At 53.7% G+C, this 24,950-nt stretch overlaps 5 protein-coding genes across 5 annotated transcripts; all 5 read right to left on the bottom strand.

Moving 5' to 3' along the window:
- Nucleotides 1-1,220: 1,220 nt before the first annotated feature.
- LOC130149589 (uncharacterized) lies at nt 1,221-5,972 on the bottom strand. Its single transcript, XM_056339405.1, has 5 exons — nt 5,496-5,972; nt 4,865-5,324; nt 4,469-4,593; nt 3,173-3,281; nt 1,221-2,815 (listed from the first exon to the last, which is right to left on the bottom strand). Exons 2-5 carry the CDS (start codon nt 4,996-4,998, stop codon nt 2,425-2,427), a joined length of 759 nt encoding a protein of 252 aa, XP_056195380.1. The 5' UTR covers nt 4,999-5,324; nt 5,496-5,972; the 3' UTR covers nt 1,221-2,424.
- Nucleotides 5,973-7,455: 1,483 nt separating this feature from the next.
- LOC130149724 (coiled-coil domain-containing protein 81-like) lies at nt 7,456-10,149 on the bottom strand. Its single transcript, XM_056339675.1, has 6 exons — nt 10,009-10,149; nt 9,783-9,936; nt 9,355-9,611; nt 9,152-9,237; nt 8,756-8,880; nt 7,456-7,568 (listed from the first exon to the last, which is right to left on the bottom strand). The coding sequence occupies exons 1-6, from the start codon at nt 10,147-10,149 to the stop codon at nt 7,456-7,458; spliced, it is 876 nt and encodes a 291-aa protein (XP_056195650.1).
- An 866-nt stretch (nt 10,150-11,015) lies between these two features.
- Nucleotides 11,016-14,676, bottom strand: LOC130149720 (uncharacterized). Its single transcript, XM_056339674.1, has 6 exons — nt 14,652-14,676; nt 14,068-14,221; nt 13,437-13,896; nt 13,041-13,165; nt 11,745-11,853; nt 11,016-11,388 (listed from the first exon to the last, which is right to left on the bottom strand). The coding sequence occupies exons 3-6, from the start codon at nt 13,568-13,570 to the stop codon at nt 11,016-11,018; spliced, it is 741 nt and encodes a 246-aa protein (XP_056195649.1). The 5' UTR covers nt 13,571-13,896; nt 14,068-14,221; nt 14,652-14,676.
- A 624-nt stretch (nt 14,677-15,300) lies between these two features.
- On the bottom strand, nt 15,301-19,682 carry LOC130149715 (coiled-coil domain-containing protein 81-like). The gene is made up of 8 exons (XM_056339670.1): nt 19,409-19,682; nt 18,939-19,000; nt 18,355-18,508; nt 17,927-18,183; nt 17,724-17,809; nt 17,328-17,452; nt 16,032-16,140; nt 15,301-15,673 (listed from the first exon to the last, which is right to left on the bottom strand). The coding sequence occupies exons 1-8, from the start codon at nt 19,509-19,511 to the stop codon at nt 15,301-15,303; spliced, it is 1,269 nt and encodes a 422-aa protein (XP_056195645.1). The 5' UTR covers nt 19,512-19,682.
- Nucleotides 19,586-23,171, bottom strand: LOC130149714 (uncharacterized). Its single transcript, XM_056339669.1, has 6 exons — nt 22,639-23,171; nt 22,211-22,467; nt 22,008-22,093; nt 21,612-21,736; nt 20,316-20,424; nt 19,586-19,958 (listed from the first exon to the last, which is right to left on the bottom strand). The coding sequence occupies exons 1-6, from the start codon at nt 22,661-22,663 to the stop codon at nt 19,586-19,588; spliced, it is 975 nt and encodes a 324-aa protein (XP_056195644.1). The 5' UTR covers nt 22,664-23,171.
- Nucleotides 23,172-24,950: the final 1,779 nt, after the last annotated feature.

Below are 24,950 nucleotides of genomic sequence, written 5' to 3'. Positions count from 1 at the left end.
AGCTCCCCTCAGTCGTCCGGAGCGCACCCTCGATGGGCCGGAAGTCCTCCAGCGCACCGGAAGCTCCCCTCAGTCGTCCGGAGCGCACCCTCGATGGGCCAGAAGTCCGCCAAGCACCCGGCCGCGCCCCTCAGTCCTCAGGAAGTTGCGCTCCCTGAAGCAAAGCTGCTCCAAACCAGCAGCAAAGGGCCCCAAATGAACCGCAGCGATAAATACAAGTGACAAAATGCCAGGACGCTGCAGGGACGCCTCTCCCGCCACAACCACCTGAGCACAAGGGCCGCCATGGCTGCTGGAGGTGACGCGGCGTGCCCAGGGGGAGAAATAACCTGTTTGATACCAAAAAAATCAGAGATAAATCTCTTTAATACTCGGGTTTTGAGTGTTCGAAAGCAGGCGGTCTTTATTTCCAGCCCTGGATGCACGGGGGATAAGTCGTGCCCAGCACGCATGCTGACTTTGCGCACTCTTTATTTTAATGTGGGCCAAAGGCTCACATGCTGGGCCAAACCCCCTCTCTTTTTGTTACCAAAGCCTCTTTTAGGGCCCAGAGTTTCATTTTTAGCCTTGAAACCCTCACCTGTAGGGCACAAAGCCGCTTGGGTGCTCAAACCCCCATTGTTACGGGTGTAACCCCTCTTCTAGGGCCCAAAGCTTTGTTTTTAGGGTTCAAATCTTTGTCGAGGCAAAAGACTCTCTCATGGTCCGTCCCCTCGTTTTTACGGTCAGCGAGTCACGTGCCCAGCTCCCTGCCTGCTGCCCCCCTTGTGCCTGCATGTCCCGGTGTGCAGAACAGCCCAGTACTGGGAAATTCCTGCATTTGCTGCCATGGTGACCCGGCCGATTGCGCTCTGACTCCATCTTTATCCCTGTGCTGTACTCCAGCGATAAACAGGAGATCCTTGATGCTGTCCACGGGGGAGGTCTGTCATCACCCCCCCGAGCCGTACCATGCTGGGGCCGCCTCAAGCTCTTGCAGGAGGATCAGGGTGATGGGCTTGGGGAGCAGGAGGGTGCTGGGCCAGTTCCCGAAGCTCTTGGCTCATCTGGCCCAACGAGGGCACAGCCTCGGCTCTGCTCACTGCAGCACTCACCGTCCACCCTCCACAACACAGATGCGAGGAGACCCGTACCCCTGCACAGGCAGAACCCCTGGGCCCACATCTTGCCCTTTTTCCGACGGACTGAATACTCAGCCAAAATGAATTCCAAATCCAATGTAAGAATAAATGCAGGTTATTTTATTATATTCCTATTATATTACAATATAAAAAGGGGAAATATCAGGCAATGTGATAGAAGGAAACAGTACTATTTATTATGCACGATGTGATCAAAGAGCAAGAGCAGCAAAGCATCAAATCAGTCCTGCAAAGTGTTAACGAGACTAAGAATAGGATCCTTCACTGATTCCTGCCTAAACATTGGCCAGCCCCCCCCACACCTTTGGCTGGGAGTCCCGTTGCAGCTGGTGCCAGGAGTCTCTCAGGAATGGTGAAAAAATTCCTGTGCAGCGCGTCTACCCATATGTGAGGGTTCTGCCCCGTCTCGCAGCATGCCCACCTTTATAGTCGGTGAAAAACAAAAATAGTTTACACACCTGCTGTATGTATAATGTTTAATATTATGCAAAGTGCAGGTGTGCGCTGTGTCACGATCTGCAAAGTTCACACATGCCAGGACGTTGGCCAGGCGCGACAGAGTTACCGCCATGACACAGCTGCACACTGTATTGTCTGGATGTTCCTGCTCACATCTTGCTTGTTTGGGGGTCTCAGGACAAAACCCACCTACTCATTAGTTGTCCTTGAGCTCCCTGAGCTCCCAAGTGAAGCGAGCCCTGATTAAAAACAAAGGCTTTTTCAGAAGCAGTAATCAATGTAATAAATTTTAACCGCAGCACCCCAAATTCAAGTGACTCTGGGTGGCGGTGGGGAAGTGAGGGGCTCACTGGGGACACGAAGGTCAAAGAGCTCAAAAGCAGCTTTGACCACGCGTAAAAAAAAAAAAAAATAGGTGACCGTTTTCCTCAGCCCTTTTCAGGGCACCGTCACCCCCTTGTCCGTGAGCCAGGGGCTTTCCAGCTTGCAAGGTCACCCCAAGGGCACTGAGGTCTGTTGCTCCTTTCTTATCACAGAGGTGAACGGTTGTTGCGAACAATGAAAAAACTCAGTGCTATTTCACAGCTTTGCCGTTTTGTTTGTCTCTTTTCACAGCTCCCTGCATCCTGAAGACGGAGAGATTTCTGCAAAAGAAGAGAGGCTCTTCTCGAACAGTACCGCCATGTTCTGGAAGCTCTTTGTCCGCATGTAGACCTTTCTGCCACCTCGGTGGGTGCTCTGAGCACCTCCAAACCCTGATCGCTCCATCCTGGAGATCACCAGTCTGGTCTTCAAACGCGTGGTGTTGTGTCAGCCCAGACCCTTAAAACATATAGGGCATCACGTGGGGAATTGTGAAGTTGTATCCCGCTAAGACTGTATACTGTGGGTCTTTCAGCACCGACCAGAACCTTTCAGGTCTTGATTGTAGTAATTGTGCTGCCTCGTCTCTTGTTGGCAGCGGAGTCATGACCTTGTAGGTGATCTCCTTGGGCATCCAGGCTTCCGGGCTCATTGATGAATTTGTTTCAGTGTTGAATTTGCTTCCAACAGGGTATATTTTTTCTCCTTGTCTTTGCTTGTGCCTCTGCAGTCTTGCTGCTTGTGTTTGGTTCGGCTTTGCTGCTTGGCCTTTGGCTGCAGGTTTGCCTTTGGATTGGCCGCTCACCAGCAACTTTTTTCCAGACACGGCCCCGGGGATCCCTGGCAGCTGCCTGGAAGGACATAACACAAGGACTTTGCCCGAGGCCATGATGGCTTCGGGGCTACATCCTGCCCTGCAAGCCATGTGCCTCTTGGCGCAGCCTCCGGCAGCTCAGGAGGGGAAATGCCCTCCCCAAGCCGGCACCCTCAGCTGACACACAGCTGTCCCCATGTCCCCAGGCCACACCTGTGCTCTCATGAAGGGGAGGAGGACACCCCCCCCCCCCTTTGAAATGGGGGCTCCCCTAGCCCCATCGCACTGCCCTGTGCTGCTGTCAGGCAGTGATGAACCCAGTGAGGGTTTGGGGCTCTCACCGGGTCGGCAAGTAACCCGATGCAGATGCTCAGTCCTGAGCCCCCAGACTCACCTAGCCTGGCGCTTCGTCCTCTTATTCATCGCCGCCTTATTGTGGACTTCCTCCTGTTTGTTAGTAACCGAGCTGGAATCAGCAGGCAAAGGCACTTCAGGAAGTCCCGCTGCAAATGGGAAGGAGAAACCTCGTCAAGAAGAGCATCACCGTGATGCTCCCAGTCCCAGGGACATGGAGCGGTGCTCACGTCTCATCCCAAAACATCCAAGGCAGCCGTTCTGCTCTATCCACTGCCTCCCCAATACCAGCAAAGGTGATATGAATCACTTAGCATAACTTGGCGTTAGCAGCTGGGAAGCCTTGGCTGCAAGCTGTGAAAGCTAAAATCGTTGGATTTACACCCACATTTTTCCCTACTTGGACAAAAGGAGGCCTCGAGACAGCTGCTTTTATCAGCATAAGGCTTGAGGAAAGCGGGTGAACCCCTGTCTGCTTTCACGTGGAAAGGATGATGATTAACCTGTGCTCCATCGCTCTGGGGATTTGCTTATTCCCCTACTATTTTTTCAAGGGTTCTTGGAAATAAAAGGTGTAGAATTAGCAGGCAAATCTGCTCTCATTCGGGACATGGATTACTCGGTGCTGGCCAGTAAAACTAAAGATGTGTCCTAGGAGCTGTCTGCATACAGGCTGTACTAGCAGACACCGTGCATCTCCCACCAAGTTATGGCTGGCTTGGAAGGAGGTTTACACCGAGAGAAGGACAGGCTCTGATAAATCCCGAGCAAGTCAAAACTACGTGCAATATTCCTCCCCTCGTTTCTAAGAAACGCAAGTCCTCCTTGAAGCGGTACGGGTTATGCCGGCTGTAATAAATTAATCTATCAAGATCCTGCCTGAGATTCTGCTTGGGGGATCCTAGGGTTGAGCAAAAAGGGAAAATATCTGCATGAGTGCATGTGTGGAGTCGAGGCAGCGTGCCCGTTGGATCAGTGGCCCGCCATGAAGGGTCTACAAAGTCTCAGGTGGTAGAACTTGACGCCTTGAGCGTGCACCAAGTTCCTTTTCCCCAGCAACCAGCGCTCACCGGGCTCCTCGGCGAAGGCACTGGTAGCGCCGGGGTTTGGAAAAAGGGGAGGTGGGTGATGTAGGCAAGCCTCTTTTGGAGAGGGAATGTTAAGTCATTCCCAAGAATCCGAGCATCCTGGCCCACTCCCAAAGCCAAGCTTGGGAGAAGAGGCCGTGCCAATGTGGCACGAAGCTTTGGTGCAAGCATTTGACCATCATTGCTGTGGATTTTCCTACCGGAAGCCGCTTGCCCATGCTACGGAAAAGAGCCGGGAACTGCCTTACCTTTTGTGTGTTGCCTGATGGGTGGCAAATCCTCTTCTTTCTTCCACATGTCCTCACCAAGGGCACGCCTCAAGACCTTGAGAGGGTGCCTGGACTGAGATTTGGGCACAAACTCCAGTTCAAACCTGGTGACAAAGAGGTGACAGTGGCATGACCAAAGGCACCACCAGCCCTTTTTGCTCTGCTCCCAGCCAGAGCTTGGCACCATTGTAAAAGGTGTTTTTTCCCCCCACAAATCATCCATTCCCCATCCCCAGGGAGCATCCCAGGAAATGGGGTCGCCCAGGAAAGGTGTCCCGGTGTCCTCAAATCCTTCCTCCATCCCATCGTTTGCAGGAATGACAACAGGGCAGAGCCACAGCAGGACCCCCGTGGTCACTTGGGGGAAGGACTCACTCAGGAAAGATGATGACACGGCTGGTGCGAGTCAGGGAAGAAACAGGTACCATCCGGGACACCACCATGTCCAGCAGCTGGGGAAACTGCAATGGAGGAACACGGAGATGCCAGGACATCCTCGACGTGACCATGACACTCAATCACGGAGGAGTTCAGGGCGGCATGAGCCGCTGGAGCCACAGGGAATCCAAAACACTCACTATGAGTGCAGCCATTCTGAGGTTTGTCTTCCCAGATATCTCTTCCAGGAAATCATAGTAGAATCTCATTTGCACCATCCTGTCTTCAATGAGGAGCACCCCAACATCTCTCAGGACAAGTGCAATGCTCTTCCCCTTCGCCAGGCAGTGAGACAGGAGGGACATGGTGCCTAGGATGCATCCCTCCACTTTGCACCGGGACACGTGGGCATCCGTGGCCACCTTGGCATATTTCACAGGCGCCAACACCTTATTGTCTGGAAAAACCACACGAGAGGGATGGAGGCGCTCACCCTGCAGCCCTCCCCGAGGGATTCTTACTGCGCGTGTCCTGTTTGCGGACCAGCTTCGCAGAGGGGCCAGTTTGCTTCTCGCCAAGGGATGTGATAACTCCCATCTTCACCCACACCATGCAGTTGTTGTCCTACCAGACAGGTCATCCTCGTTGTCCATGAGGTTGTGGATGTCTCTGAGGATCCTGGACAGGAGAAAGACAGGCTTCTGGATAGTGACAATCTCTGTCCCAACCTGCTTCTGTGCGGGGACCACGTCAAAGGAGCCGAGGGTGGGAATTCGTACCCCCTGGAGCAGAGAAGAAGGGCGTGAAGGGTGAAGAGGGAAGAGCTGGGGGATGGCTCCACCCAGGGATGGTACCTCGGACCCTGCCACCTCCCGCTCTTTGGAGGCATCAGCTGGGACAGTGGGGAGAGCTTTGGGGAGGAGATGCCGAGTCCTCTCCTTCCTTTTCCTCCTTGGAAAAAGCGGGACTTGGGGGCAGAAGCCACTCAAGGGCATCCAGGGTTCTCCAACAACGGATCAGCCTTGCAGTAGAAGACTACCTAGCAGAGGTGACACCACCCTTGCCCGAGCCCTGTTTTGTCTCTCAGTGGGGATTTTGTGGGGAGTTCCCTGCTTTTTGAGGAGGGAAGGAGCAACTGCAGCCCAAGCTCCATGGCCACGGGATCCCCCCAGCTTCTCTAGGGGGATGAGGAAGATGCGGGTGTCACTCTACCTTGTGTAGCAAGAGCTGTTGTTGGGTGTAGCTGGCCACTGCGTCCCAGATGGCTGTTTGCTCTGGAAAGCAAAGGAAAACCAGGTCACACTCTGTGTCTGCTGGCTCTGCCTGCGTCCCACCCCCACAACGCCACAACTCTCAGTCCTGACAACACTCCTGTAGTGGCTGTGGGTGCTTGTACCTCTGGGGGTGATGCTGGGCATCATGAAGATGGGCTTCATCCCATCCCAGAAGTCCATCTTGTTTTGCCTTATGCTAGCGGGTCACTGCTTTGTGGCAACAGCCGTGTAGGAAGCTCTTCCCTGTGTTCACCCCAGAGATGCTCCTCCAGAGTGTGGGAACAACCACCCTACGCCCACTTTTGTACCCCTGCGTGGCCTGTGTCACAGACCGTGCACATGCCTGCACAGAAACGCTTGCCGAGGGAAACCATCCCTTGGGTATCAAATACAGAAACAGCACTGAAAACCTTGACTTCTGAGAGAGTCACTGCAGCCTTCTGCCAGGTCATTAAACAGCATGCTGGTGGCTGGGATCACCACTGCGTGTGCGTCACTTGCTTTCATGTCCATCTTTGTTACCCAAAGATTGGTCGAGTGAACTTTCCAAGACTTGTTTTGAAATTTAGAAAGCAGGCATTCTCTTATTACGGTGCCGGGAGCATGGGGGATCCCGCTAAGACTGTATACCGTGGGTCTTTCAGCACCGACCGGAACCTTTCAGGTCTTGATTGTACTAATTGTGCTGCCTCGTCTCTTGTTGGCAGCGGAGTCATGACCTTGTAGGTGAGCTCCTTGGGCATCCAGGCTTCCGGGCTCATTGATGAATTTGTTTCAGTGTTGAATTTGCTTCCAACAGGGTATATTTTTTCTCCTTGTCTTTGCTTGTGCCTCTGCAGTCTTGCTGCTTGTGTTTGGTTCGGCTTTGCTGCTTGGCCTTTGGCTGCAGGTTTGCCTTTGGATTGGCCGCTCACCAGCAACTTTTTTCCAGACACGGCCCCGGGGATCCCTGGCAGCTGCCTGGAAGGACATAACACAAGGACTTTGCCCGAGGCCATGATGGCTTCGGGGCTACATCCTGCCCTGCAAGCCATGTGCCTCTTGGCGCAGCCTCCGGCAGCTCAGGAGGGGAAATGCCCTCCCCAAGCCGGCACCCTCAGCTGACACACAGCTGTCCCCATGTCCCCAGGCCACACCTGTGCTCTCATGAAGGGGAGGAGGACACACCCCCCCCCCCTTTGAAATGGGGGCTCCCCTAGCCCCATCGCACTGCCCTGTGCTGCTGTCAGGCAGTGATGAACCCAGTGAGGGTTTGGGGCTCTCACCGGGTCGGCAAGTAACCCGATGCAGATGCTCAGTCCTGAGCCCCCAGACTCACCTAGCCTGGCACTTCGTCCTCTTATTCATCGCCGCCTTATTGTGGACTTCCTCCTGTTTGTTAGTAACCGAGCTGGAATCAGCAGGCAAAGGCACTTCAGGAAGTCCCGCTGCAAATGGGAAGGAGAAACCTCGTCAAGAAGAGCATCACCGTGATGCTCCCAGTCCCAGGGACATGGAGCGGTGCTCACATCTCATCCCAAAACATCCAAGGCAGCCGTTCTGCTCTATCCACTGCCTCCCCAATACCAGCAAAGGTGATATGAATCACTTAGCATAACTTGGCGTTAGCAGCTGGGAAGCCTTGGCTGCAAGCTGTGAAAGCTAAAATCTTTGGATTTACACCCACATTTTTCCCTACTTGGACAAAAGGAGGCCTCGAGACAGCTGCTTTTATCAGCATAAGGCTTGAGGAAAGCGGGTGAACCCCTGTCTGCTTTCACGTGGAAAGGATGATGATTAACCTGTGCTCCATCGCTCTGGGGATTTGCTTATTCCCCTACTATTTTTTCAAGGGTTCTTGGAAATAAAAGGTGTAGAATTAGCAGGGAAATCTGCTCTCATTCGGGACATGGATTACTCGGTGCTGGCCAGTAAAACTAAAGATGTGTCCTAGGAGCTGTCTGCTTACAGGCTGTACTAGCAGACACCGTGCATCTCCCACCAAGTTATGGCTGGCTTGGAAGGAGGTTTACACCGAGAGAAGGACAGGCTCTGATAAATCCCGAGCAAGTCAAAACTACGTGCAATATTCCTCCCCTCGTTTCTAAGAAACACAAGTCCTCCTTGAAGCGGTACGGGTTATGCCGGCTGTAATAAATTAATCTATCAAGATCCTGCCTGAGATTCTGCTTGGGGGATCCTAGGGTTGAGCAAAAAGGGAAAATATCTGCATGAGTGCATGTGTGGAGTCGAGGCAGCGTGCCCGTTGGATCAGTGGCCCGCCATGAAGGGTCTACAAAGTCTCAGGTGGTAGAACTTGACGCCTTGAGCGTGCACCAAGTTCCTTTTCCCCAGCAACCAGCGCTCACCGGGCTCCTCGGCGAAGGCACTGGTAGCGCCGGGGTTTGGAAAAAGGGGAGGTGGGTGATGTAGGCAAGCCTCTTTTGGAGAGGGAATGTTAAGTCATTCCCAAGAATCTGAGCATCCTGGCCCACTCCCAAAGCCAAGCTTGGGAGAAGAGGCCGTGCCAATGTGGCACGAAGCTTTGGTGCAAGCATTTGACCATCATTGCTGTGGATTTTCCTACCGGAAGCCGCTTGCCCATGCTACGGAAAAGAGCCGGGAACTGCCTTACCTTTTGTGTGTTGCCTGATGGGTGGCAAATCCTCTTCTTTCTTCCACATGTCCTCACCAAGGGCACGCCTCAAGACCTTGAGAGGGTGCCTGGACTGAGATTTGGGCACAAACTCCAGTTCAAACCTGGTGACAAAGAGGTGACAGTGGCATGACCAAAGGCACCACCAGCCCTTTTTGCTCTGCTCCCAGCCAGAGCTTGGCACCATTGTAAAAGGTGTTTTTTCCCCCCACAAATCATCCATTCCCCATCCCCAGGGAGCATCCCAGGAAATGGGGTCGCCCAGGAAAGGTGTCCCGGTGTCCTCAGATCCTTCCTCCATCCCATCGTTTGCAGGAATGACAACAGGGCAGAGCCACAGCAGGACCCCCGTGGTCACTTGGGGAAAGGACTCACTCAGGAAAGATGATGACACGGCTGGTGCGAGTCAGGGAAGAAACAGGTACCATCCGGGACACCACCATGTCCAGCAGCTGGGGAAACTGCAATGGAGGAACACGGAGATGCCAGGACATCCTCGACGTGACCATGACACTCAATCACGGAGGAGTTCAGGGCGGCATGAGCCGCTGGAGCTACAGGGAATCCAAAACACTCACTATGAACGCAGCCATTCTGAGGTTTGTCTTCCCAGATATCTCTTCCAGGAAATCATAGTAGAATCTCATTTGCACCATCCTGTCTTCAATGAGGAGCACCCCAACATCTCTCAGGACAAGTGCAATGCTCTTCCCCTTCGCCAGGCAGTGAGACAGGAGGGACATGGTGCCTAGGATGCATCCCTCCACTTTGCACCGGGACACGTGGGCATCCGTGGCCACCTTGGCATATTTCACAGGCGCCAACACCTTATTGTCTGGAAAAACCACACGAGAGGGATGGAGGCGCTCACCCTGCAGCCCTCCCCGAGGGATTCTTACTGCGCGTGTCCTGTTTGCGGACCAGCTTCGCAGAGGGGCCAGTTTGCTTCTCGCCAAGGGATGTGATAACTCCCATCTTCACCCACACCATGCAGTTGTTGTCCTACCAGACAGGTCATCCTCGTTGTCCATGAGGTTGTGGATGTCTCTGAGGATCCTGGACAGGAGAAAGACAGGCTTCTGGATAGTGACAATCTCTGTCCCAACCTGCTTCTGTGCGGGGACCACGTCAAAGGAGCCGAGGGTGGGAATTCCTACCCCCTGGAGCAGAGAAGAAGGGCGTGAAGGGTGAAGAGGGAAGAGCTGGGGGATGGCTCCACCCAGGGATGGTACCTCGGACCCTGCCACCTCCCGCTCTTTGGAGGCACCAGCTGGGACAGTGGGGAGAGCTTTGGGGAGGAGATGCCGAGTCCTCTCCTTCCTTTTCCTCCTTGGAAAAAGCGGGACTTGGGGGCAGAAGCCACTCAAGGGCATCCAGGGTTCTCCAACAACGGATCAGCCTTGCAGTAGAAGACTACCTAGCAGAGGTGACACCACCCTTGCCCGAGCCCTGTTTTGTCTCTCAGTGGGGATTTTGTGGGGAGTTCCCTGCTTTTTGAGGAGGGAAGGAGCAACTGCAGCCCAAGCTCCATGGCCACGGGATCCCCCCAGCTTCTCTAGGGGGATGAGGAAGATGCGGGTGTCACTCTACCTTGTGTAGCAAGAGCTGTTGTTGGGTGTAGCTGGCCACTGCGTCCCAGATGGCTGTTTGCTCTGGAAAGCAAAGGAAAACCAGGTCACACTCTCTGTCTGCTGGCTCTGCCTGCGTCCCACCCCCACAACGCCACAACTCTCAGTCCTGAAAACACTCCTGTAGTGGCTGTGGGTGCTTGTACCTCTGAGGGTGATGCTGGGCATCACGAAGATGGGCTTCATCCCATCCCAGAAGTCCATCTTGTTTTGCCTTATGCTAGCGGGTCACTGCTTTGTGGCAACAGCCGTGTAGGAAGCTCTTCCCTGTGTTCACCCCAGAGATGCTCCTCCAGAGTGTGGGAACAACCACCCTACGCCCACTTTTGTACCCCTGCGTGGCCTGTGTCACAGACCGTGCACATGCCTGCACAGAAACGCTTGCCGAGGGAAACCATCCCTTGGGTATCAAATACAGAAACAGCACTGAAAACCTTGACTTCTGAGAGAGTCACTGCAGCCTTCTCCCAGGTCATTAAACAGCATGCTGGTGGCTGGGATCACCACTGCGTGTGCGTCACTTGCTTTCATGTCCATCTTTGTTACCCAAAGATTGGTCGAGTGAACTTTCCAAGACTTGTTTTGAAATTTAGAAAGCAGGCATTCTCTTATTATGGTGCCGGGAGCATGGGGGATCCCGCTAAGACTGTATACCGTGGGTCTTTCAGCACCGACCGGAACCTTTCAGGTCTTGATTGTACTAATTGTGTTGCCTCGTCTCTTGTTGGCAGCGGAGTCATGACCTTGTAGGTGAGCTCCTTGGGCATCCAGGCTTCCGGGCTCATTGATGAATTTGTTTCAGTGTTGAATTTGCTTCCAACAGGGTATATTTTTTCTCCTTGTCTTTGCTTGTGCCTCTGCAGTCTTGCTGCTTGTGTTTGGTTCGGCTTTGCTGCTTGGCCTTTGGCTGCAGGTTTGCCTTTGGATTGGCCGCTCACCAGCAACTTTTTTCCAGACACGGCCCCGGGGATCCCTGGCAGCTGCCTGGAAGGACATAACACAAGGACTTTGCCCGAGGCCATGATGGCTTCGGGGCTACATCCTGCCCTGCAAGCCATGTGCCTCTTGGCGCAGCCTCCGGCAGCTCAGGAGGGGAAATGCCCTCCCCAAGCCGGCACCCTCAGCTGACACACAGCTGTCCCCATGTCCCCAGGCCACACCTGTGCTCTCATGAAGGGGAGGAGGACACCCCCCCCCCCTTTGAAATGGGGGCTCCCCTAGCCCCATCGCACTGCCCTGTGCTGCTGTCAGGCAGTGATGAACCCAGTGAGGGTTTGGGGCTCTCACCGGGTCGGCAAGTAACCCGATGCAGATGCTCAGTCCTGAGCCCCCAGACTCACCTAGCCTGGCGCTTCGTCCTCTTATTCATCGCCGCCTTATTGTGGACTTCCTCCTGTTTGTTAGTAACCGAGCTGGAATCAGCAGGCAAAGGCACTTCAGGAAGTCCCGCTGCAAATGGGAAGGAGAAACCTCGTCAAGAAGAGCATCACCGTGATGCTCCCAGTCCCAGGGACATGGAGCGGTGCTCACATCTCATCCCAAAACATCCAAGGCAGCCGTTCTGCTCTATCCACTGCCTCCCCAATACCAGCAAAGGTGATATGAATCACTTAGCATAACTTGGCGTTAGCAGCTGGGAAGCCTTGGCTGCAAGCTGTGAAAGCTAAAATCTTTGGATTTACACCCACATTTTTCCCTACTTGGACAAAAGGAGGCCTCGAGACAGCTGCTTTTATCAGCATAAGGCTTGAGGAAAGCGGGTGAACCCCTGTCTGCTTTCACGTGGAAAGGATGATGATTAACCTGTGCTCCATCGCTCTGGGGATTTGCTTATTCCCCTACTATTTTTTCAAGGGTTCTTGGAAATAAAAGGTGTAGAATTAGCAGGGAAATCTGCTCTCATTCGGGACATGGATTACTCGGTGTTGGCCAGTAAAACTAAAGATGTGTCCTAGGAGCTGTCTGCATACAGGCTGTACTAGCAGACACCGTGCATCTCCCACCAAGTTATGGCTGGCTTGGAAGGAGGTTTACACCGAGAGAAGGACAGGCTCTGATAAATCCCGAGCAAGTCAAAACTACGTGCAATATTCCTCCCCTCGTTTCTAAGAAACGCAAGTCCTCCTTGAAGCGGTACGGGTTATGCCGGCTGTAATAAATTAATCTATCAAGATCCTGCCTGAGATTCTGCTTGGGGGATCCTAGGGTTGAGCAAAAAGGGAAAATATCTGCATGAGTGCATGTGTGGAGTCGAGGCAGCGTGCCCGTTGGATCAGTGGCCCGCCATGAAGGGTCTACAAAGTCTCAGGTGGTAGAACTTGACGCCTTGAGCGTGCACCAAGTTCCTTTTCCCCAGCAACCAGCGCTCACCGGGCTCCTCGGCGAAGGCACTGGTAGCGCCAGGGTTTGGAAAAAGGGGAGGTGGGTGATGTAGGCAAGCCTCTTTTGGAGAGGGAATGTTAAGTCATTCCCAAGAATCCGAGCATCCTGGCCCACTCCCAAAGCCAAGCTTGGGAGAAGAGGCCGTGCCAATGTGGCACGAAGCTTTGGTGCAAGCATTTGACCATCATTGCTGTGGATTTTCCTACCGGAAGCCGCTTGCCCATGCTACGGAAAAGAGCCGGGAACTGCCTTACCTTTTGTGTGTTGCCTGATGGGTGGCAAATCCTCTTCTTTCTTCCACATGTCCTCACCAAGGGCACGCCTCAAGACCTTGAGAGGGTGCCTGGACTGAGATTTGGGCACAAACTCCAGTTCAAACCTGGTGACAAAGAGGTGACAGTGGCATGACCAAAGGCACCACCAGCCCTTTTTGCTCTGCTCCCAGCCAGAGCTTGGCACCATTGTAAAAGGTGTTTTTTCCCCCCACAAATCATCCATTCCCCATCCCCAGGGAGCATCCCAGGAAATGGGGTCGCCCAGGAAAGGTGTCCCGGTGTCCTCAAATCCTTCCTCCATCCCATCGTTTGCAGGAATGACAACAGGGCAGAACCACAGCAGGACCCCCGTGGTCACTTGGGGGAAGGACTCACTCAGGAAAGATGATGACACGGCTGGTGCGAGTCAGGGAAGAAACAGGTACCATCCGGGACACCACCATGTCCAGCAGCTGGGGAAACTGCAATGGAGGAACACGGAGATGCCAGGACATCCTCGACGTGACCATGACACTCAATCACGGAGGAGTTCAGGGCGGCATGAGCCGCTGGAGCCACAGGGAATCCAAAACACTCACTATGAGTGCAGCCATTCTGAGGTTTGTCTTCCCAGATATCTCTTCCAGGAAATCATAGTAGAATCTCATTTGCACCATCCTGTCTTCAATGAGGAGCACCCCAACATCTCTCAGGACAAGTGCAATGCTCTTCCCCTTCGCCAGGCAGTGAGACAGGAGGGACATGGTGCCTAGGATGCATCCCTCCACTTTGCACCGGGACACGTGGGCATCCGTGGCCACCTTGGCATATTTCACAGGCGCCAACACCTTATTGTCTGGAAAAACCACACGAGAGGGATGGAGGCGCTCACCCTGCAGCCCTCCCCGAGGGATTCTTACTGCGCGTGTCCTGTTTGCGGACCAGCTTCGCAGAGGGGCCAGTTTGCTTTTCGCAAAGGGATGTGATAACTCCCATCTTCACCCACACCATGCAGTTGTTGTCCTACCAGACAGGTCATCCTCGTTGTCCATGAGGTTGTGGATGTCTCTGAGGATCCTGGACAGGCGAAAGACAGTCTTCTGGATAGTGACAATCTCTGTCCCAACCTGCTTCTGTGCGGGGACCACGTCAAAGGAGCCGAGGGTGGGAATTCGTACCCCCTGGAGCAGAGAAGAAGGGCGTGAAGGGTGAAGAGGGAAGAGCTGGGGGATGGCTCCACCCAGGGATGGTACCTCGGACCCTGCCACCTCCCGCTCTTTGGAGGCACCAGCTGGGACAGTGGGGAGAGCTTTGGGGAGGAGATGCCGAGTCCTCTCCTTCCTTTTCCTCCTTGGAAAAAGCGGGACTTGGGGGCAGAAGCCACTCAAGGGCATCCAGGGTTCTCCAACAACGGATCAGCCTTGCAGTAGAAGACTACCTAGCAGAGGTGACACCACCCTTGCCCGAGCCCTGTTTTGTCTCTCAGTGGGGATTTTGTGGGGAGTTCCCTGCTTTTTGAGGAGGGAAGGAGCAACTGCAGCCCAAGCTCCACGGCCACGGGATCCCCCCAGCTTCTCTAGGGGGATAAGGAAGATGCGGGTGTCACTCTACCTTGTGTAGCAAGAGCTGTTGTTGGGTGTAGCTGGCCACTGCGTCCCAGATGGCTGTTTGCTCTGGAAAGCAAAGGAAAACCAGGTCACACTCTGTGTCTGCTGGCTCTGCCTGCGTCCCACCCCCACAACGCCACAACTCTCAGTCCTGACAACACTCCTGTAGTGGCTGTGGGTGCTTGTACCTCTGAGGGTGATGCTGGGCATCACGAAGATGGGCTTCATCCCATCCCAGAAGTCCATCTTGTTTTGCCTTATGCTAGCGGGTCACTGCTTTGTGGCAACAGCCGTGTAGGAAGCTCTTCCCTGTGTTCACCCCAGAGATGCTCCTCCAGAGTGTGGGAACAACCACCCTACGCCCACTTTTGTACCCCTGCGTGGCCTGTGTCACAGACCGTGCACATGCCTGCACAGAAACGCTTGCCGAGGGAAACCATCCCTTGGGTATCAAATACAGAAACAGCACTGAAAACCTTGACTTCTGAGAGAGTCACTGCAGCCTTCTCCCAGGTCATTAAACAGCATGCTGGTGGCTGGGATCACCACTGCGTGTGCGTCACTTGCTTTCATGTCCATCTTTGTTACCCAAAGATTGGTCGAGTGAACTTTCCAAGACTTGTTTTGAAATTTAGAAAGCAGGCATTCTCTTATTACGGTGCCGGGAGCATGGGGGATCCCGCTAAGACTGTATACCGTGGGTCTTTCAGCACCGACCGGAACCTTTCAGGTCTTGATTGTACTAATTGTGTTGCCTCGTCTCTTGTTGGCAGCGGAGTCATGACCTTGTAGGTGATCTCCTTGGGCATCCAGGCTTCCGGGCTCATTGATGAATTTGTTTCAGTGTTGAATTTGCTTCCAACAGGGTATATTTTTTCTCCTTGTCTTTGCTTGTGCCTCTGCAGTCTTGCTGCTTGTGTTTGGTTCGGCTTTGCTGCTTGGCCTTTGGCTGCAGGTTTGCCTTTGGATTGGCCGCTCACCAGCAACTTTTTTCCAGACACGGCCCCGGGGATCCCTGGCAGCTGCCTGGAAGGACATAACACAAGGACTTTGCCTGAGGCCATGATGGCTTCGGGGCTACATCCTGCCCTGCAAGCCATGTGCCTCTTGGCGCAGCCTCCGGCAGCTCAGGAGGGGAAATGCCCTCCCCAAGCCGGCACCCTCAGCTGACACACAGCTGTCCCCATGTCCCCAGGCCACACCTGTGCTCTCATGAAGGGGAGGAGGACACCCCCCCCCCCCCTTTGAAATGGGGGCTCCCCTAGCCCCATCGCACTGCCCTGTGCTGCTGTCAGGCAGTGATGAACCCAGTGAGGGTTTGGGGCTCTCACCGGGTCGGCAAGTAACCCGATGCAGATGCTCAGTCCTGAGCCCCCAGACTCACCTAGCCTGGCGCTTCGTCCTCTTATTCATCGCCGCCTTATTGTGGACTTCCTCCTGTTTGTTAGTAACCGAGCTGGAATCAGCAGGCAAAGGCACTTCAGGAAGTCCCGCTGCAAATGGGAAGGAGAAACCTCGTCAAGAAGAGCATCACCGTGATGCTCCCAGTCCCAGGGACATGGAGCGGTGCTCACATCTCATCCCAAAACATCCAAGGCAGCCGTTCTGCTCTATCCACTGCCTCCCCAATACCAGCAAAGGTGATATGAATCACTTAGCATAACTTGGCGTTAGCAGCTGGGAAGCCTTGGCTGCAAGCTGTGAAAGCTAAAATCTTTGGATTTACACCCACATTTTTCCCTACTTGGACAAAAGGAGGCCTCGAGACAGCTGCTTTTATCAGCATAAGGCTTGAGGAAAGCGGGTGAACCCCTGTCTGCTTTCACGTGGAAAGGATGATGATTAACCTGTGCTCCATCGCTCTGGGGATTTGCTTATTCCCCTACTATTTTTTCAAGGGTTCTTGGAAATAAAAGGTGTAGAATTAGCAGGGAAATCTGCTCTCATTCGGGACATGGATTACTCGGTGCTGGCCAGTAAAACTAAAGATGTGTCCTAGGAGCTGTCTGCATACAGGCTGTACTAGCAGACACCGTGCATCTCCCACCAAGTTATGGCTGGCTTGGAAGGAGGTTTACACCGAGAGAAGGACAGGCTCTGATAAATCCCGAGCAAGTCAAAACTACGTGCAATATTCCTCCCCTCGTTTCTAAGAAACGCAAGTCCTCCTTGAAGCGGTATGGGTTATGCCGGCTGTAATAAATTAATCTATCAAGATCCTGCCTGAGATTCTGCTTGGGGGATCCTAGGGTTGAGCAAAAAGGGAAAATATCTGCATGAGTGCATGTGTGGAGTCGAGGCAGCGTGCCCGTTGGATCAGTGGCCCGCCACGAAGGGTCTACAAAGTCTCAGGTGGTAGAACTTGACGCCTTGAGCGTGCACCAAGTTCCTTTTCCCCAGCAACCAGCGCTCACCGGGCTCCTCGGCGAAGGCACTGGTAGCGCCGGGGTTTGGAAAAAGGGGAGGTGGGTGATGTAGGCAAGCCTCTTTTGGAGAGGGAATGTTAAGTCATTCCCAAGAATCCGAGCATCCTGGCCCACTCCCAAAGCCAAGCTTGGGAGAAGAGGCCGTGCCAATGTGGCACGAAGCTTTGGTGCAAGCATTTGACCATCATTGCTGTGGATTTTCCTACCGGAAGCCGCTTGCCCATGCTACGGAAAAGAGCCGGGAACTGCCTTACCTTTTGTGTGTTGCCTGATGGGTGGCAAATCCTCTTCTTTCTTCCACATGTCCTCACCAAGGGCACGCCTCAAGACCTTGAGAGGGTGCCTGGACTGAGATTTGGGCACAAACTCCAGTTCAAACCTGGTGACAAAGAGGTGACAGTGGCATGACCAAAGGCACCACCAGCCCTTTTTGCTCTGCTCCCAGCCAGAGCTTGGCACCATTGTAAAAGGTGTTTTTTTCCCCCACAAATCATCCATTCCCCATCCCCAGGGAGCATCCCAGGAAATGGGGTCGCCCAGGAAAGGTGTCCCGGTGTCCTCAAATCCTTCCTCCATCCCATCGTTTGCAGGAATGACAACAGGGCAGAGCCACAGCAGGACCCCCGTGGTCACTTGGGGGAAGGACTCACTCAGGAAAGATGATGACACGGCTGGTGCGAGTCAGGGAAGAAACAGGTACCATCCGGGACACCACCATGTCCAGCAGCTGGGGAAACTGCAGTGGAGGAACACGGAGATGCCAGGACATCCTCGACGTGACCATGACACTCAATCACGGAGGAGTTCAGGGCGGCGTGAGCCGCTGGAGCCACAGGGAATCCAAAACACTCACTATGAGTGCAGCCATTCTGAGGTTTGTCTTCCCAGATATCTCTTCCAGGAAATCATAGTAGAATCTCATTTGCACCATCCTGTCTTCAATGAGGAGCACCCAAACATCTCCCAGGACAAGTGCAATGCTCTTCCCCTTCGCCAGGCAGTGAGACAGGAGGGACATGGTGCCTAGGATGCATCCCTCCACTTTGCACCGGGACACGTGGGCATCCGTGGCCACCTTGGCATATTTCACAGGCGCCAACACCTTATTGTCTGGAAAAACCACACGAGAGGGATGAAGGCGCTCACCCTGCAGCCCTCCCCGAGGGATTCTTACTGCGCGTGTCCTGTTTGCGGACCAGCTTCGCAGAGGGGCCAGTTTGCTTTTCGCAAAGGGATGTGATAACTCCCATCTTCACCCACACCATGCAGTTGTTGTCCTACCAGACAGGTCATCCTCGTTGTCCATGAGGTTGTGGATGTCTCTGAGGATCCTGGACAGGCGAAAGACAGGCTTCTGGATAGTGACAATCTCTGTCCCAACCTGCTTCTGTGCGGGGACCACGTCAAAGGAGCCGAGGGTGGGAATTCGTACCCCCTGGAGCAGAGAAGAAGGGCGTGAAGGGTGAAGAGGGAAGAGCTGGGGGATGGCTCCACCCAGGGATGGTACCTCGGACCCTGCCACCTCCCGCTCTTTGGAGGCACCAGCTGGGACAGTGGGGAGAGCTTTGGGGAGGAGATGCCGAGTCCTCTCCTTCCTTTTCCTCCTTGGAAAAAGCGGGACTTGGGGGCAGAAGCCACTCAAGGGCATCCAGCGTTCTCCAACAACGGATCAGCCTTGCAGTAGAAGACTACCTAGCAGAGGTGACACCACCCTTGCCCGAGCCCTGTTTTGTCTCTCAGTGGGGATTTTGTGGGGAGTTCCCTGCTTTTTGAGGAGGGAAGGAGCAACTGCAGCCCAAGCTCCACGGCCATGGGATCCCCCCAGCTTCTCTAGGGGGATAAGGAAGATGCGGGTGTCACTCTACCTTGTGTAGCAAGAGCTGTTGTTGGGTGTAGCTGGCCACTGCGTCCCAGATGGCTGTTTGCTCTGGAAAGCAAAGGAAAACCAGGTCACACTCTGTGTCTGCTGGCTCTGCCTGCGTCCCACCCCCACAACGCCACAACTCTCAGTCCTGACAACACTCCTGTAGTGGCTGTGGGTGCTTGTACCTCTGAGGGTGATGCTGGGCATCACAAAGATGGGCTTCATCCCATCCCAGAAGTCCATCTTGTTTTGCCTTATGCTAGCGGGTCACTGCTTTGTGGCAACAGCCGTGTAGGAAGCTCTTCCCTGTGTTCACCCCAGAGATGCTCCTCCAGAGTGTGGGAACAACCACCCTACGCCCACTTTTGTACCCCTGCGTGGCCTGTGTCACAGACCGTGCACATGCCTGCACAGAAGCTTGCCGAGGGAAACCATCCCTTGGGTATCAAATACAGAAACAGCACTGAAAACCTTGACTTCTGAGAGAGTCACTGCAGCCTTCTCCCAGGTCATTAAACAGCATGCTTGTGGCTGGGATCACCACTGCGTGTGCGTCACTTGCTTTCATGTCCATCTTTGTTACCCAAAGATTGGTCGAGTGAACTTTCCAAGACTTGTTTTGAAATTTAGAAAGCAGGCATTCTCTTATTACGGTGCCGGGAGCATGGGGGATCCCGCTAAGACTGTATACCGTGGGTCTTTCAGCACCGACCGGAACCTTTCAGGTCTTGATTGTACTAATTGTGTTGCCTCGTCTCTTGTTGGCAGCGGAGTCATGACCTTGTAGGTGATCTCCTTGGGCATCCAGGCTTCCGGGCTCATTGATGAATTTGTTTCAGTGTTGAATTTGCTTCCAACAGGGTATATTTTTTCTCCTTGTCTTTGCTTGTGCCTCTGCAGTCTTGCTGCTTGTGTTTGGTTCGGCTTTGCTGCTTGGCCTTTGGCTGCAGGTTTGCCTTTGGATTGGCCGCTCACCAGCAACTTTTTTCCAGACACGGCCCCTGGGATCCCTGGCAGCTGCCTGGAAGGACATAACACAAGGACTTTGCCCGAGGCCATGATGGCTTCGGGGCTACATCCTGCCCTGCAAGCCATGTGCCTCTTGGCGCAGCCTCCGGCAGCTCAGGAGGGGAAATGCCCTCCCCAAGCCGGCACCCTCAGCTGACACACAGCTGTCCCCATGTCCCCAGGCCACACCTGTGCTCTCATGAAGGGGAGGAGGACACCCCCCCCCCCCTTTGAAATGGGGGCTCCCCTAGCCCCATCGCACTGCCCTGTGCTGCTGTCAGGCAGTGATGAACCCAGTGAGGGTTTGGGGCTCTCACCGGGTCGGCAAGTAACCCGATGCAGATGCTCAGTCCTGAGCCCCCAGACTCACCTAGCCTGGCGCTTCGTCCTCTTATTCATCGCCGCCTTATTGTGGACTTCCTCCTGTTTGTTAGTAACCGAGCTGGAATCAGCAGGCAAAGGCACTTCAGGAAGTCCCGCTGCAAATGGGAAGGAGAAACCTCATCAAGAAGAGCATCACCGTGATGCTCCCAGTCCCAGGGACATGGAGCGGTGCTCACATCTCATCCCAAAACATCCAAGGCAGCCGTTCTGCTCTATCCACTGCCTCCCCAATACCAGCAAAAGTGATATGAATCACTTAGCATAACTTGGCGTTAGCAGCTGGGAAGCCTTGGCTGCAAGCTGTGAAAGCTAAAATCTTTGGATTTACACCCACATTTTTCCCTACATGGACAAAAGGAGGCCTCGAGACAGCTGCTTTTATCAGCATAAGGCTTGAGGAAAGCGGGTGAACCCCTGTCTGCTTTCACGTGGAAAGGATGATGATTAACCTGTGCTCCATCGCTCTGGGGATTTGCTTATTCCCCTACTATTTTTTCAAGGGTTCTTGGAAATAAAAGGTGTAGAATTAGCAGGGAAATCTGCTCTCATTCGGGACATGGATTACTCGGTGCTGGCCAGTAAAACTAAAGATGTGTCCTAGGAGCTGTCTGCTTACAGGCTGTACTAGCAGACACCGTGCATCTCCCACCAAGTTATGGCTGGCTTGGAAGGAGGTTTACACCGAGAGAAGGACAGGCTCTGATAAATCCCGAGCAAGTCAAAACTACGTGCAATATTCCTCCCCTCGTTTCTAAGAAACGCAAGTCCTCCTTGAAGCGGTATGGGTTATGCCGGCTGTAATAAATTAATCTATCAAGATCCTGCCTGAGATTCTGCTTGGGGGATCCTAGGGTTGAGCAAAAAGGGAAAATATCTGCATGAGTGCATGTGTGGAGTCGAGGCAGCGTGCCCGTTGGATCAGTGGCCCGCCACGAAGGGTCTACAAAGTCTCAGGTGGTAGAACTTGACGCCTTGAGCGTGCACCAAGTTCCTTTTCCCCAGCAACCAGCGCTCACCGGGCTCCTCAGCGAAGGTACGGGTAGCGCCGGGGTTTTGAAAAAGGGGAGGTGGGTGATGTAGGCAAGCCTCTTTTGGAGAGGGAATGTTAAGTCATTCCCAAGAATCCGAGCATCCTGGCCCACTCCCAAAGCCAAGCTTGGGAGAAGAGGCCGTGCCAATGTGGCACGAAGCTTTGGTGCAAGCATTTGACCATCATTGCTGTGGATTTTCCTACCGGAAGCCGCTTGCCCATGCTACGGAAAAGAGCCGGGAACTGCCTTACCTTTTGTGTGTTGCCTGATGGGTGGCAAATCCTCTTCTTTCTTCCACATGTCCTCACCAAGGGCACGCCTCAAGACCTTGAGAGGGTGCCTGGACTGAGATTTGGGCACAAACTCCAGTTCAAACCTGGTGACAAAGAGGTGACAGTGGCATGACCAAAGGCACCACCAGCCCTTTTTGCTCTGCTCCCAGCCAGAGCTTGGCACCATTGTAAAAGGTGTTTTTTCCCCCCACAAATCATCCATTCCCCATCCCCAGGGAGCATCCCAGGAAATGGGGTCGCCCAGGAAAGGTGTCCCGGTGTCCTCAAATCCTTCCTCCATCCCATCGTTTGCAGGAATGACAACAGGGCAGAGCCACAGCAGGACCCCCGTGGTCACTTGGGGGAAGGACTCACTCAGGAAAGATGATGACACGGCTGGTGCGAGTCAGGGAAGAAACAGGTACCATCCGGGACACCACCATGTCCAGCAGCTGGGGAAACTGCAATGGAGGAACACGGAGATGCCAGGACATCCTCGACGTGACCATGACACTCAATCACGGAGGAGTTCAGGGCGGCATGAGCCGCTGGAGCCACAGGGAATCCAAAACACTCACTATGAACGCAGCCATTCTGAGGTTTGTCTTCCCAGATATCTCTTCCAGGAAATCATAGTAGAATCTCATTTGCACCATCCTGTCTTCAATGAGGAGCATCCCAACATCTCTCAGGACAAGTGCAATGCTCTTCCCCTTCGCCAGGCAGTGAGACAGGAGGGACATGGTGCCTAGGATGCATCCCTCCACTTTGCACCGGGACACGTGGGCATCCGTGGCCACCTTGGCATATTTCACAGGCGCCAACACCTTATTGTCTGGAAAAACCACACGAGAGGGATGGAGGCGCTCATCCTGCAGCCCTCCCCGAGGGATTCTTACTGCGCGTGTCCTGTTTGCGGACCAGCTTCGCAGAGGGGCCAGTTTGCTTTTCGCAAAGGGATGTGATAACTCCCATCTTCACCCACACCATGCAGTTGTTGTCCTACCAGACAGGTCATCCTCGTTGTCCATGAGGTTGTGGATGTCTCTGAGGATCCTGGACAGGCGAAACACAGGCTTCTGGATAGTGACAATCTCTGTCCCAACCTGTTCTGTGCGGGGACCACGTCAAAGGAGCCGAGGGTGGGAATTCGTACCCCCTGGAGCAGAGAAGAAGGGCGTGAAGGGTGAAGAGGGAAGAGCTGGGGGATGGCTCCACCCAGGGATGGTACCTCGGACCCTGCCACCTCCCGCTCTTTGGAGGCACCAGCTGGGACAGTGGGGAGAGCTTTGGGGAGGAGATGCCGAGTCCTCTCCTTCCTTTTCCTCCTTGGAAAAAGCGGGACTTGGGGGCAGAAGCCACTCAAGGGCATCCAGGGTTCTCCAACAACGGATCAGCCTTGCAGTAGAAGACTACCTAGCAGAGGTGACACCACCCTTGCCCGAGCCCTGTTTTGTCTCTCAGTGGGGATTTTGTGGGGAGTTCCCTGCTTTTTGAGGAGGGAAGGAGCAACTGCAGCCCAAGCTCCACGGCCACGGGATCCCCCCAGCTTCTCTAGGGGGATAAGGAAGATGCGGGTGTCACTCTACCTTGTGTAGCAAGAGCTGTTGTTGGGTGTAGCTGGCCACTGCGTCCCAGATGGCTGTTTGCTCTGGAAAGCAAAGGAAAACCAGGTCACACTCTCTGTCTGCTGGCTCTGCCTGCGTCCCACCCCCACAACGCCACAACTCTCAGTCCTGACAACACTCCTGTAGTGGCTGTGTGTGCTTGTACCTCTGAGGGTGATGCTGGGCATCACGAAGATGGGCTTCATCCCATCCCAGAAGTCCATCTTGTTTTGCCTTATGCTAGCGGGTCACTGCTTTGTGGCAACAGCCGTGTAGGAAGCTCTTCCCTGTGTTCACCCCAGAGATGCTCCTCCAGAGTGTGGGAACAACCACCCTACGCCCACTTTTGTACCCCTGCGTGGCCTGTGTCACAGACCGTGCACATGCCTGCACAGAAACGCTTGCCGAGGGAAACCATCCCTTGGGTATCAAATACAGAAACAGCACTGAAAACCTTGACTTCTGAGAGAGTCACTGCAGCCTTCTCCCAGGTCATTAAACAGCATGCTTGTGGCTGGGATCACCACTGCGTGTGCGTCACTTGCTTTCATGTCCATCTTTGTTACCCAAAGTTTGGTCGAGTGAACTTTCCAAGACTTTTTCTGAAGTTTAGAAAGCAGGCATTCTCTTATTATGGTGCCGGGAGCATGGGGGATCTCTCCTTCTAACATGCTCACCTTGTCCTGACATACATGTCCCTTACATTCTGTATAATCATAAATATGCACTACCTTTCCCCAAAATCCCATACATATTTGATTATTTCCCAGAATCCACTTACATTAGTCCCTCCTTCTTTTTTACATGCATAGTTTTCTTCTGATTTGAGTCGGAGGGCTGCTTTTGCAACCACCAAGTCCTTGCTGGCTCCTGAACACTTCATGACCTGATCAACCTGGTCCTTTTACAAAGTTTCTTGGCAAAACCTGCTAGGTGTCCATGACATTCAATCAGTTCTTTCTCTCATCCTAGATATTCCTTGCAAGTTGGATCATAAATCTCATCCTTTACAACATGAGGTCTTCTCAATCACAAGCTCATAATTATACTAATAAAGCAACTTCTGGGTTACAATCTCATAATTATACTAAGGCTACACATACGTGAAGGTGATACATTACACTTCTGGTATGACAGGCATCACCTTCATCTCTCGCCTGGCACTTGCTACCTCCAGTCTGCAGTATGCATAAAAGCGATTCCGTTTACCAGGAGCTTAGCACTGTGTGAACCCGCTGCATGAAGTCCTGTATTTAGAGAAATGGCTATTAATAATAAAAAGGCTATTAATAATAAATATCTGCAGGGGCTCCTGACCCACATACACGCTTGTGTTTTCTGAACAGTGACGATACATTAAACCTGCAAACTAAGGACTGCGACACCTCTCTTCCTGCCCCTTTTCCTTTGCTCTCGGTCTGGCGTGGGAGCACTTTTCATCAGAGCAGGCACACCACAGACAGCCTCACAGAGGGGAAGGATGGGGAGGGGATAAGGGAAGATGGGGAAAGCAACTACACAAGGAAGCACCTTTGCCGTCCATTGTCAAAGCCTCCCTGGCTCTTCTGCAGGCCCCCCCCAGATCTTCCTTGCAGCCCCTCCCAGAGCCAACCCAGTCCCCCCCCCCGCACCCCCCCTCCTGGTCCCGGTACCATCTGTGTGCCCCCCGACACCCCCATCCAAGTCCCAATCCATTCCTGTCTCCCCCTGC

The sequence above is a fragment of the Falco biarmicus genome, chromosome 5 (assembly GCF_023638135.1).
Source record: "Falco biarmicus isolate bFalBia1 chromosome 5, bFalBia1.pri, whole genome shotgun sequence".
Lineage (NCBI taxonomy): Eukaryota > Metazoa > Chordata > Aves > Falconiformes > Falconidae > Falco > Falco biarmicus.
The sequence above is the reverse complement of the archived record's forward strand: the minus strand, read 5'-3'. Positions and strand labels throughout refer to the sequence as shown.

What these genes read in the sequence shown, in the direction of transcription:
- LOC130149589 (XM_056339405.1), bottom strand. Translation starts at nt 4,998, where the DNA reads ATGGTCACGTCGAGGATGTCCTGGCATCTCCGTGTTCCTCCATTGCAG. An exon ending in CGTGTCATCATCTTTCCTGA is followed by an intron (nt 4,594 to 4,864) that starts GTGAGTCCTTCC and finishes CTTTGTCACCAG; the next exon opens with GTTTGAACTGGAGTTTGTGC. An exon ending in CATCAGGCAACACACAAAAG is followed by an intron (nt 3,282 to 4,468) that starts GTAAGGCAGTTC and finishes TCCCATTTGCAG; the next exon opens with CGGGACTTCCTGAAGTGCCT.
- LOC130149724 (XM_056339675.1), bottom strand. Translation starts at nt 10,149, where the DNA reads ATGCCCTTGAGTGGCTTCTGCCCCCAAGTCCCGCTTTTTCCAAGGAGG. An exon ending in GGGAGGTGGCAGGGTCCGAG is followed by an intron (nt 9,937 to 10,008) that starts GTACCATCCCTG and finishes TCTCTGCTCCAG; the next exon opens with GGGGTAGGAATTCCCACCCT. An exon ending in CGTGTCATCATCTTTCCTGA is followed by an intron (nt 8,881 to 9,151) that starts GTGAGTCCTTTC and finishes CTTTGTCACCAG; the next exon opens with GTTTGAACTGGAGTTTGTGC.
- LOC130149720 (XM_056339674.1), bottom strand. Translation starts at nt 13,570, where the DNA reads ATGGTCACGTCGAGGATGTCCTGGCATCTCCGTGTTCCTCCATTGCAG. An exon ending in CGTGTCATCATCTTTCCTGA is followed by an intron (nt 13,166 to 13,436) that starts GTGAGTCCTTCC and finishes CTTTGTCACCAG; the next exon opens with GTTTGAACTGGAGTTTGTGC. An exon ending in CATCAGGCAACACACAAAAG is followed by an intron (nt 11,854 to 13,040) that starts GTAAGGCAGTTC and finishes TCCCATTTGCAG; the next exon opens with CGGGACTTCCTGAAGTGCCT.
- LOC130149715 (XM_056339670.1), bottom strand. Translation starts at nt 19,511, where the DNA reads ATGGACATGAAAGCAAGTGACGCACACGCAGTGGTGATCCCAGCCACA. An exon ending in TCAGAATGGCTGCACTCATA is followed by an intron (nt 17,810 to 17,926) that starts GTGAGTGTTTTG and finishes CCTCCACTGCAG; the next exon opens with TTTCCCCAGCTGCTGGACAT. An exon ending in AGGACGAAGCGCCAGGCTAG is followed by an intron (nt 15,674 to 16,031) that starts GTGAGTCTGGGG and finishes ATGTCCTTCCAG; the next exon opens with GCAGCTGCCAGGGATCCCCG.
- LOC130149714 (XM_056339669.1), bottom strand. Translation starts at nt 22,663, where the DNA reads ATGGACAACGAGGATGACCTGTCTG. An exon ending in CATCAGGCAACACACAAAAG is followed by an intron (nt 20,425 to 21,611) that starts GTAAGGCAGTTC and finishes TCCCATTTGCAG; the next exon opens with CGGGACTTCCTGAAGTGCCT. An exon ending in AGGACGAAGCGCCAGGCTAG is followed by an intron (nt 19,959 to 20,315) that starts GTGAGTCTGGGG and finishes ATGTCCTTCCAG; the next exon opens with GCAGCTGCCAGGGATCCCAG.